Source organism: Adiantum capillus-veneris, chromosome 25, assembly GCF_014529385.1.
Source record: "Adiantum capillus-veneris isolate H3 chromosome 25, ASM1452938v2, whole genome shotgun sequence".
NCBI lineage: Eukaryota > Viridiplantae > Streptophyta > Polypodiopsida > Polypodiales > Pteridaceae > Adiantum > Adiantum capillus-veneris.
Genome location: NC_140955.1, coordinates 4228377 through 4240740, shown reverse-complemented (window position 1 = coordinate 4240740; position 12364 = coordinate 4228377). Strand labels below are relative to the sequence as shown.

Sequence of the window (12364 nt, the reverse complement as noted above, 5' to 3'; positions counted from 1 at the left end):
CCCGCCACCATATCCAGGACCCGAAGATGAGCAGTCTTGCCAATGGAGAGGTTAGAGGCAAGCCAATGAGAGGAGAGTTGATGAACGACCCAATGATGTCTGAAGAGCCGATGTCAGGGGAGGAGATGGGTGCCTCGATGCATGGAGATGATAGGGGCGATCCAATATCTAGGTGTGAAAGGTGTCCCCATGTCAGGTTGAAGGCAAAGAGTTGTATGAGCCACCTGACAAGGATGACCCATTGGAAGGAGAGGAGCCTACGGAATCAACTGGAGGCAGGCACTGTAGCTCAAATCCTCCGAAGGAGAGGAGCCCGAGCATGGTAGAGGAGAGTACAAGTCTCTTGAAGATGGAGAAGAGCTTCTAGAGGAGCTTAGAGAGCCTCCAGAAGTGGAAGAAGACTCGTGGTTGTAGCCGTCATTGAGTTGGCGGTCTTCCAGCAATGAGAGAGGGAAGGCTGATGCTCAACAATAGTACTAGCACGAAGGGAATAATCTTTCCTGCCATTGTTGTGATCTGCATTGAGGAGGGATAGGGGAGAGAGAGGGATATATATATATATATATATATATATATATATATATATAGAGAGAGAGAGAGAGAGAGAGAGAGAGAGAAATTGATGATTGCAGGAAACTCCAAAATAGTCATCAGCAATGGCGAGCACCAAGGGATGATCAAGACGAGCATACAATACAGACAGTATATAGATATGCAAGCATGCTCCAGAGCTATGCTTTGATTTTCAAAGCAAGGGGCTTGAGTTTGGTGGGATAGGATTGAACCCTTTACGCTATATCATGGGATTGGGGATTAAATGGCCATTACTCTCACAAGTTTGCATTTGCATTAGGTGTCGACACAAAATGTATTGGGCAAAACACAAGGCTCTTGCAACATTTGTGAGCCAATTGGTTTTGGAAGTTTGTACTTTGCCTGGTGTACCCTTTCCTCCGTTCCATTAGTAGGATGAGCTTGAATGTGATATGAAAGCAAGGACTTCAACAAATAGGGTAAGAGATATAAAGAAAGGGAATCTTGGAATCATACAGCTTAATGAGATCTTTCATAATTAAGAATGTGTGTGTGTGTGTGTGTGTGTGTGTGTGTGTGTGTGTGTGTGTGTGTGTTTGTTTGGAACAACTTTAGCAATAAACTCTGCTTTTCTGTGAGTTGAAATGATTCCTTGCATGTGCTCGCTATATATATTTTTCAATCGTGTGTGTATGTGTGTGTGTGTGTGTAGAGAGAGAGAGAGAGAGAGAGAGAGAGAGAGAGAGAGAGAGGACAAGGTAGAGGGAAACAGAAGGAGAGAGAGAGGAGAGGAGAGGAGAGGAAGAGGGGGGGAAAAAGCTCACTCGAAAAGCTTTGTTTGGAGCGAGCTTTCAAAGTGAGCTTTTTAACTACATTTGGTTAGAACAATATCCGAGAAAAGCTCCCTCTGAAGCTCACTCCAAAAGCTTGCTCCAAACTGCTACTCATTATATGATAGGGTTAATGAGACCATGAGGAAATTTAAGAACCTTCACTAGTATTTCATATATTAACGTTGTGGGGCTTCGTTTCAAGCTTGTAACCAAAGACCCATGGATACCACTCCTATTCTCTACAATATACTTGTATTGATTATTTATTGATGCTTTGAAGAAGAGAATAATTTATCAAAGGAGCCGCTAAGTTGCTTGCAAGGATCATGGAGATCTTAACCTCCATAATCTTATGTATACACAAACTCTCAGGGGTCCACCTCAAAATATGTAGCTATAGTATGTCAGTTCATTAAGAGGGGTTTTTAATTTCAAAAAAGTTATAGTTTTACATCAATAGAAGGGGTCTTAAAAATCAATTTTGGAAAAAATTATACAAGTTTAAAGCGAAGAGGTCATTCAACTCATGAAAATATGTCATGTGAAGAAGGGTAGAGAAGGCCCTGAGTGCAATTTTCTCTTTGTTATAAAGATCTCTGAGAGCATGACTAATGAAAGCCTTTTGAGAGACAGTCATCCTTATGACATCGGACCCTCAATATTGTGTCATCTCCATGTTAAAAGTCTTTTCTTTAATTTTGATCATAAGAATGTTAGTAATATGTTTATGGAAATGATGCTTGATTATGCACCCAAAAAAATATAATCTATGTAAAGTGAATTTATGTTCAAACAAAGTTAAATATAATAAAGGTTTCATCAGTATTAAAGTATTAAAGTAAGAGGTTTCCATGTTTTACACAAGGTAGAGAATGGTCCTAATATATACTCTTTGAGGAGTAATACTCTTTTTTGTAGCCTTTAAGCTATTTCGTTAGTGTTTTAAAAAAACATGCAGTTCTTAAAGATAACCATAGAAAATAATTCACCTACTCAGATTAATTGACATGAAATCAATTTTAAGGAAGATAAGCTTCAACATAAGGAACTTATGCAATAAGGTATCTATTACAAAGGTTGCATGAAGTAGGACATAATCTCTCTTTCCAACTCAAGGTGCAAGGATTGATGTTTGCACATGACATGGTTTTTATAACGATGACTCTTTCTCAAGAACAAGGCTCTCCATAAAGGAGTGAGCATGTTGAGAGGCTTGTCGAACAAGAGAAACCACTTTCTCAAGAAGGACATTTAGGTCTCTCTTCTAACCACACCAAGAAGAGGCAAAGATCTCCCTCAAACAAAAATTCTTCTTTCAAGAGAGAGAAAAATGAAAGAAAGCGCTTTTATCAAAGTAGGAGAAGATCTCCCTCTTCATCACCAAGTCCTTCCTACTCTCAAAGCGAGATGAAACATTCCTCACGACGATGCATGAAAGCTCATCATGCATAGAAGCAACCAAACAAACTTCAAAAATTCAAAGAAGAGGACAAGAGCATCACTTCCTTTTCTTTGATGGCACTATGGCCATGTGAATAAGGTTCTCAACTTCATCCAAGGGTTTGATGCCGCCTTTGTTTGTGAGAACTTAATGAGCAATCCCAACTACACCATGTAGCTACGTGCCTTCAAAAGTCCACTCATCAATGGTGGGCTCTTATGCGAATCCAAGGGACTGAGCCAGAGACTTAAAAGTAATGTATAATTTTTATTATGTAGCATTTTTTTGCGGATAAAGCCAAAGACAATGTGTTAGGGCTTGGTACGGTCTTACAATCGAGAAGGGATAGTTGATTCAAAAGTATATGGACAAAATTTGAGATCGCCATCTCATAGCCACTGTCTTAAAAAATTGACTTCTCATAGCAAAAGTAACAATATTGTGTAGAGCTTTCTGCGAACATGCAGACATATGTAATCCACAAAAGCCTAAGACAATTGCCGTTTTGGATCAATCAAGAACTCATTTGAGCCTCGCAAAATTCTTGTGAGATCTTTAAAATTTTTCACGCACTTATAACATGGCAATTATCTTCCAGCACTTAACCATGAGTGCACTTATTTGTATGCCTCATTATCCTTTGACATGTGCTTTCTCTCTCTAATATAGTCATTTTAGAGAAACACGTGATCAAACCTATAAAAAATCTATGAGCTAACATTAGCATCATCAATCACAATATTTTTACCTTGTGAGCATTGCCATAATAAAACCACAACGAAGAAATATGCATTGATTTAGCTTGCCCTTTATATGCATAATATACAACTAACAAAGCACTCTAGCTATTTACTTAGGGTTACCTGTAGCTAGCTAGCTCGCTCTCTCTCTCTCTCTCTCTCTCTCTCTCTCTCTCTCTCTCTCTCTCTCTCTCACACACACACACACACACACACACACACACAAGCAGTTTCAACTATCCCTACCTTGCATCCTTGAGCATTGTGCCTCACCCAATCCCAACCAAACATGGTAGCTTGGTTTATAAAGTTCCTGACTAGATATTCATGATGTAATGAAGATTAGTTTTGTGGATTTCCTTCGATGATGGTTGTAGAATTTGTGGTATTCATTTTTGTTTTAGATTTATACCTTAAATTGTTAATTTTCACATCACATTTAGCTTAATATGTTTCACAATGTCACATGATTGCTGAGAGAGTGCCCTTGGAATGATCTTTTAACTGGTTGATAGTGGCAATTTGGTTATTGTATGCTTTGAAAAGCAAGGGATTAGGATTGCCCAAGTATCACAACAGCACTGTTCCTAAACTTCGTGAAATGGTTGAGCTGGACTGGATGAAATAATCGACGCGCCTTCACAAGCTTCTCATGGTTCTTAACCCAGATGCATCGCGATGGACCTCAAAAGGCTTATTAATATCAGGCATTGCTTTTAGCTGCTTGATTGTCACCTTTTCATGGAAAAATCCCACTTAGCCTATAACACGTTGCTATTCTCTCAATCGCAATGAGATACGCCGCAGTCCTTAAGTTGCAGCCCTACAAACATCTCCACAATGATAATTGAATTAGATTTTGTATGCAGAATGCACATAGACAAGGTGTCCTTTTGCACAAAAAAATTCGTACATTCTTACTCTTTGCTTAGCCGTATTTCGCACTTTCTCCCAACTTACAAGCATGGTCTCCTCCAATCCAGATGACACAAAATCTGCTTCTGTGTTACTGCCATGCTCAAAAAACTCAGTCAAGCTAGACATAAACCTCATTATAAGCAACAAAGCGTACTTTGCTATGAGCAACACAAATTTAGAAGACAACAAGACAAACAAAAAGCTTGCCTCTTCATAACCATCTCTCCTTACATTAAAACATATAGTAATTCAACTTAGTACGCAATAGTAATTCAACTTAGTACGAGAGGAACCGTTGATTCATAATTGGTCATTTGCCTTTGATCCGTAGGATGCACTTCACACACACAATACATACCCAAGTACCTCCATCTTAAGAGAAGGGACATTGTGCTATACAATCTTGCAAGTAATTTTCTCAATGAATTAACATTTGCTGTATCATATCCTTCCAATGAGTCAAAACATGCATCAAAGAGAAGAGAAGAGACATGTTAATGTCATTCCAACGAGTCTTGAACTCAAGACCTGATACTCCAGAGGGAACTGGGATAATCAATGAGCCACATTTAAGTAATAGAAAGGTTATTCTAGTTTCCTCTTTTTATTCACGCGCACACACACACACATAAGAAGAGAGATAGGGAACAATCCCAAGAGACCTGATACTCCAGAGTGGAATGTTTGCACATAATGTGGGCCGTGTATGAGACTGGCTGTGATCACTTTCTTTGTTTCTTTCTTTCAAGTGTGACAAAGCTTACCCTTTCACAAGCAGCCTGCGGACATCTTCAGAAAGCTTGTGTCCATTTCCAAATTGATGCTCAATTGCATTGAGAAATTCCTTACATTTCCAGAAATAAAAAACTCAGAAGCCTTTAGCTTGACTACATATCGTAAGGCTTGTAGCAAAGTGAAAAATATTGTTACTTCATTATAACATTAAGGGACTGAGTTGTAATAAAAAAAAATTAATTTATGCTAAAATTTGCAACTCTTGTCATTTGCCGCTTCTAACATCAGAACACTTTCAAAAACGTTCAAAATTGCCATCTTACTTGTTTCCCATGCTCTTCCATTCTGCGGCTCATCCTACCAAAATGAATGTGATTAAGGTTTTTGAGCCATTCAAAGTAGGATACGGTCACGCCACCCTGAAACAGACCATTACCCTTGCGTAACCTTAACAGAAAAATAAAAACCTAGAATAATTTTGCCTAATGATTACCGCGAGAAAGAAAACTGCATGTGGGTCGTTCATTCTAGTTAGGATGGAGCATAGCATGACACAGCATGAAACTAGTTTTAGTTAGTTTTGTCAAACAGATTATGTGGAACTCACTGCATTGAGCAATAGATCCGGCAAAATGACAACCCCTCTCTCCTCTAAAATCTTTTCGGCAGCAGGAGTGACTGGCCCATTTGCGGCCTCCGCTATAATCCTCGCCTGCAAAAGCCTTATCGATTGAAATGAGTGATACTCCTCCACAAAAAACAACGCAATGATGATCACAAACATATTTTCTTGAACTTCCACTCACTAAATCAACATTACCCATAATCAAAAGACACAATGTCACAGCTGCAGAGACTATATTGCATCTTGTGCCAAATTGTGTTAGTGGCACCATTGATGGTCTCCGAATAAAGAGTATTTTCTTTGCTTGGATTTTGTTCCATTAAATCAACAACTCGCAAAAGCTGTTACATCCTTTGAGGGGCCAAGCTCGTCAACATAAGAATCTTCAGTCTCAAAGTTGTAACCCACTTATGAAAGACATGAGACATAACACAAAAGAAACATTTGACCAATGGTCAGTGGTATGAAGGAAAGGTCAGATCTCAGCAATCCCCACGTTCATAGCAGACTAGAAGAGGTACAAAATTGCCTGTATTCACATTTCAAGTTTGTAACTGTCACAGCAAGCCTTGCCACTTCATGATCCAAATGACACAATCAAACTACTCATGCCTTTGTTGAAGCAAAGGTGGCGTGTAAAGGGCAAGCCCCAAAAAAGGACACAATCCCGCATGCAATGTATTGAATCCAATGGCCTATATAAAGAGGCCTCATTTTCAATGCAAAATCATCCAAGATCTCTCATTGAATGCAGCACTCATTGAATTTGTGATCATTTGCTCTAGTCTCAAAATTCTCCTTATGTGTCCAACTTCCCATCTTGGAACCTAAGCTAAATCTCACTCTCACACATACACACACAGGCGTCATGTGCAGGCTTAGGTATCCTCCACCATAGCACATCCTCCACTTCGTGAGAGCTTGCTCCATTCTATCTCTCATTGAATGCAGCACTCATTGAACTTGTGATCATTTGCTCTGGTCTCAAAATTCGCCTTATGAGTCCAACTTCCCATCTTGGAACCTAAGCTAAATCTCACTCTCACACGTACACACACAGGCGTCATCTGCAGGCTTAGGTATCTCCCACCATAGCACATCCTCCACTTCGTGAGAGCTTGATCCATTCTTTAACAGCCTTCATGGCTGTTGACCATACATAGCTGACTGAAATGCACAGAGGCTTCCATCTATGAGCAGGTCCTAAACTCTACACATACTACACCAAATGGTTACACCCTTTCGAAATGTAGCATTCCCATAATCCAATAACTAAGTGCCTCCTAACCATGAAGACTAGAAAAATTGCCAGGTACTACGTCTACCATAAAGAAATTATACACGTAGCCTAAGTCACCGACCAATACAAACAACAAGCCTAATAAAATCATGCCAATATGATTACTGTAATAAGTGAACTGCAATGTTGTACCTGAATACGGGTGGCATTTCCAGCATGTATTTGAGACTCCAAAGCTGCTGGAATCAACACATCACAAGGAAGCTCTAGAAGATGTGAAGTTTCAAGCACCTGAAAGCTCAAGAACAAGTCAATTACTTCACTTTTGGAGAGATTTGAACATTGACTTCAGATTTAAGCTGTCTACTGGCAGAGCTATGTTCCCTAGGGTTGCATTTACATGAAATCTGCACCTTGAACACCTAGCTTTTACCTCTATGAAAAATGAAACACATGCATGTTGCAATATTTCAAACACAGACTCCAACCCAGTCATGTAGGAAACAAAAAAAGTAACATTTGAATTAGGCAATGTCGCCACATGGGAGAGGATGTAGTAATATAATGAAACATAGGCTTGATGTTGAGGATGGGGCCCACTTATCAGGATTAATGATGCTGTCACAGTTGCATGTCCCCTATGTCTTTGTGAAAGATTGGAGTGCCGTAGAGTGTAAGGGAAAGAGACCTAGAGAAGAGCTAGGGTTGGATGAGTTAAGAGCATGGGAACTTGTGCTAGTGTTGAGATAAGGTCAAGTGACCTTAGCAATGATGTCAGGGAGTGCTTGTGTAAGCAGCCATGTGGCAAGCACCAAGTAATTTGTAAATAAAGATCTATTCCCTGATAGGAGCATAGTTTTTAAGTCTACATTGCCTCCCCCACACTCTCTCTCTCTCTCTTCTCCTGTATACACACATTATGAATGCTACCCTAGTGCACCCTCCATAGGTCACTGCACTAAGAGTCTTGACCTTCGTTTCACATCTATTGATGATCAATGGTGGAGACCCTAAAGGACTATCATTGGCAGACGCTCTTGCTGTCTTCAATGGAAGTAATAGGAACTGTTCTTAAGGTCCAAAATCAAACCTATTTTATGATTTTCACCATGCAGAGGTGAGGAAGTAATGCAAATAAACATTGGCAATATTAAGAGCTGACAAAACCCGTAGCAAATCAAAGTAACTCTGACTGAGTGAAGCCATTCGTGAACCTAGACCCTGAACCCTGGACCAAGTGTCAAGGGTTATCAAACCACACGAGATTTCCATTGTAAGTCCGACTCAAGCCCGAACAGCTTTAAAAAATCGTGCAAGTGTCATATTAATGCTTTGTGCTGCCTTGCTAATCGTTAAGGGGCTAGCTATGATTACTATTGTAATTTTCTTGATAAGTGTCTTGTGGTCCCTAAGCAGCTTAAGCCTAGGTTTGGAAACTATACAGCTCTTAATGCTCAATCCTCATTAGCTGACAAGTTATTCAAGAATTAAAAATACCGTTTTAGCTTTAGGAAACCCAGAAATTGTTCCATTTTGAGCTTGGTATCTTTGAATTTGGGCAATGTCCAATCCAATTCCTGTTTCATCGACCAAACCTCCATCGAGTTCCGCTATGGCAATAACACGCCCACCTGCTGCCTGCACAAACTGAAAAACCGATCCACATTCATACCCATGATGAGATTTAAACCTCAAAGATGTGTAGTTTTTGAACTTGTTTAGTGAATGGAAAGAGGGAAACTGATTAGACGAGAGACAGAGAGAGAGAGAGAGAGAGAGAGAGAGAGAGAGAGAGAGATTTTAACATCGTAGGAACAATCCCAAGGAACCTTGAAGATCTATTTTGAGGAATCTTGAACTCAAACCTGATACTCCGAAGGGAACTGGAATAACCGATGAACAACACCTGGGCGATAGAAAGATTATTCCAGTTCCACACACACACCCATGAGAAGAAAGAATGTGTAACGTCGTAGGAACAATCCCAAGAGACCTCAAAGATCTATCTGACGAGACTTGAACTCAAGACCTAATACTCAAAACACACAGAGAGAGAGAGAGAGAGAGAGAGAGAGAGAGAGAGAGAGAGAGAGAGAGAGAGACTAAAAGGAAATCCCAGAACAACAGCTAAATGGCACTGCTTTCCATCAGCACATGGCAACAGCAAACAGAGACAAAAACAATTTTTTAAAAGTAAACAATCACCTCTCCAAAACCTAAGGGAAAGATCTTTGCATGGCAAACAAGACCATGAATGTAGAACAATAATATGTGACAAAAAAGTGCTCGAACTGGATATTCAATCAAAAGTAAGGAGCATTCATCAGAAATAAAAACCACCTCAACATCAACTCACAGTACTTGTGTGCCGACCAACATTTCCGAAACCTTGCACGATAAAAGACTTTCCCTTGATGCCCAAGTCCAAGCCTAGACTTTTCATATATTCCTGTTTGATGCACACAATGAATTCACTTCCTGGTAGCAAATTTGGATATGAAAATAATAACTTGCTTCCACAAACCTGGTTAGTGAAAAACTCTCTCAAGCAGAAAAATACTCCAAGACCTGTAGATTCTTGTCTTCCATGGATTCCACCCTGAAAATTAAGCCAAAAGGTATTAAAACGTTCTTCTTGATTATATACTACATGATTCATAGCCTGAATGCATGGTCACTCAGATTTTACCAAGAACTGCATTTTTAGAAACCAACACTGTCCATTATTGAAGTTATTTGCTTCACAAGGAGTTGAGGTTTCAATTTTACAGGAAAAAGAGATCTGTTAATAACTAAGTTGCCCAATCATGCACTGCCATTTGCATGTTTTATGGCATACCTCTTCTAATGGTTTTCCGGTTACACATGCTGAACCATTGATGTCACTTCGTAACTGCTCATAAGTATCCTGCCAATGTAGGAATGATGAGAAATTTTTCCACATGATATACTAACTTTTGAAATCATCTTAACTACAGCGGCAGTCAGCAAGCCTCACTTTGATCCATGCCATTTCTTGAGGCCCCGTTCCGTAGTCAGGAGCTGGCACATCCTGAAAAGCACAATGCAACAGTCAATAAAATTATTGGAAATTGAAAGAGAGAGGTCTGCCATAGGTCTACCTCTCACATCATGTTGCAAAGAGGCCTGAAAGAGTACCCACAAGAGCAGGGCCGATAAAGCTCTTCTTGACTAGTTCACTTGTATATCGCCTGATGATGGCCTCTTTCTCAATTGGCGAGTACTTTGTGGGATCTAGAGAATCGTAGCTGAGTTTATAAATACATGGGTGCACCACTTGGAATCCGTGGATTAAATTAGTAATGTACTAATCTGCGTACCTACTTTGATGCCTCCCTTGGCTCCACCAAATGGTATGTCAACCACGGCACACTTGAATGTCATCAATGCAGCAAGAGCCATTGTCTCATTTGCTTCCACATTCGGAGCCATACGAATACCGCCTTTTACTAGAAAAGGAAAGGGTCCAAAGTATGACAAACAGCATGGGAGCATCAAGAGGTCCAGGTACGCATATGGGGTAAAAATTTGAAGAAGTGATCATTCTTTGCAAGTTGAAGAGGGATACTAGATTAAACCAAGGTATTACTTCGCTTATCGTCGCTTTGACCATAACAAAGAATCGGTCATAACAAGCGAATGAAATCAAAAATTGATGAATATAGGACCATTAAAATGCAAAACATGCAGGTGCATTTATAGTGCACACATCCCTGTGACCCAAATCGTAATTCGTGCCATATAGGCTTTTCTGGGATTATGCTATAAGAATACTCACCGGGAAGTCGATGATGTGAATGTTGGGCTCTGTAGGCTTCAATGAGTTGAACAGTTCCATCCAAACGCTTGAGAGGAAACTGAAGTTTTAACAGATTGTTGCATGCCTGTTGGTTTGCAAAACACCACATTTCAGAAAATAAGAAAATATGTAAGTGAGAGTACAGAAACCTGCATCTGCAAAGCTAAAGCTGTTTGCTGGCTACCTTGATCTGATTGAGGATATCTGGAGTAGAAGCTGCGAGCTTGGCTGCTTTGTCAAAGTAAATGTCTACAGCTTCGAGAAAAGAAGCTTCTCCTGGAATCAACAAATAAGGAAAACCTCACTCACAAGGAACTTATGATTTAAGGGAGCAACTGTTGGTGATGGTCCTTCAGCATTTACTCAAGAACAAACTTTGGCTTGCACGTTGTTCCAGATTTGGACCAAGTTAGGAGCAATGCACACATGCAAGTGTAAAAACTGACATCCAGAAATAGCAGGAAATGGGTTTCTTTCTGCGTGTACAAGCCACTGAGAGAGAGAGAGAGAGAGAGAGAGAGAGAGAGAGAGAGGTTTCACCGGCAGCCAGGGAGAAGGATGAATTGAAGCGAGCATGAGAGATGACACCGCACCATGAAGCAGACCGTCGCCTTCCTGTTATAGAGGATGCTCGCCACATTCTCAACTTCTGCTTCAATATGCAGGTTGGTTTTTAAATTAGTAATGCTAAATTGGCGGTGCGTTTAGACAATACATAGTGGAAACTCTAAGGTGCTGGGCATATATATATATATATAAAATAAAGGTTTTCACTTTCCATTGCCATGAGGCTTTTCATTTCCTATTCTCTTTACCTTTTACTTTTGCATTTGATTGATAGTTTGAAAGTTTCTCGACTGTTTACTTTTGCATATTGGGTCTACTTCATATTTCATTAATTAATTAGCTTGAAAGATTCGGTTTTCCACCCCCCGGAAAGCAAAGTCTGTCCTTTGCGTTCCATCCCCTCTCACCTACCTCGAGACACATCAAATCTGCACCTGAAGCAAACGCGGACAGCGCTGAAGAGAGAGAGAGAGAGAGAGAGAGAGAGAGAGAGATGATGTCCCTGTTGCTCATGGAGCAACTCCCTCCTCGTATCTCTCTCAGCGTGCACAAGACTGCGCCCTCAACACCTGCTTCAAGCCTGGTCTCGTCCTCGCCTGCGCTCCCCCCTAACTCCCTCTGCAATTGCATCCCTCCACTGCAGCGCGTCCGCCCCTGCCTCAACTGCACGACAGACACAAAACTCCTCACCTGCGATGCCTGCGAAACAAAATATCACGTTGCTCTCCACGCGCTGACACGCGGCCTCTCTCCCTCTGTGAGTCCCTCTCCGTGTCACTAGCAACTTCCTTTTACTTCATTTTTTGAAGGGTATCTCGTGAGATACCCCATAATGTGACCTGCTTACAAAATCGGAGAGACATACTTGCTTGCCCTAATACGATTTCTCAAACATCACCCAAAAGATGGCA

The 12364-nt window shown here is 40.5% G+C and overlaps 1 protein-coding gene across 2 annotated transcripts; it reads right to left on the bottom strand.

The window, feature by feature from the left end:
• Positions 1-3906: 3906 nt before the first annotated feature.
• On the bottom strand, positions 3907-11584 carry LOC147424344 (uncharacterized). Of its 2 annotated transcripts, none has more exons than XM_086500435.1 (16): positions 11427-11584; positions 11071-11162; positions 10866-10971; positions 10408-10536; positions 10230-10321; positions 10065-10118; positions 9906-9974; positions 9591-9665; positions 9423-9515; positions 8564-8713; positions 7259-7357; positions 5809-5913; positions 5525-5620; positions 5231-5310; positions 4462-4557; positions 3907-4371 (listed from the first exon to the last, which is right to left on the bottom strand). In XM_086500435.1, the coding sequence occupies exons 1-16, from the start codon at positions 11524-11526 to the stop codon at positions 4359-4361; spliced, it is 1449 nt and encodes a 482-aa protein (XP_086356561.1). In that variant the 5' UTR covers positions 11527-11584; the 3' UTR covers positions 3907-4358. The 2 variants fall into 2 exon arrangements, with proteins under 2 accessions (XP_086356561.1, XP_086356560.1); XM_086500434.1 differs by having other exon boundaries at positions 3909-4371; positions 4470-4557.
• Positions 11585-12364: the final 780 nt, after the last annotated feature.

Excerpts from the sequence above, each read along its gene's own strand:
- LOC147424344 (XM_086500434.1), bottom strand. The coding sequence starts at position 11,526 with ATGTGGCGAGCATCCTCTATAACAGGAAGGCGACGGTCTGCTTCATGG. Across the intron at positions 10,119-10,229 it reads GCTTTATCGGCCCTGCTCTT|GATGTGCCAGCTCCTGACTA; the intron begins GTGGGTACTCTT and ends TGTGCTTTTCAG. Across the intron at positions 9,975-10,064 it reads AAGAAATGGCATGGATCAAA|GATACTTATGAGCAGTTACG; the intron begins GTGAGGCTTGCT and ends CTACATTGGCAG.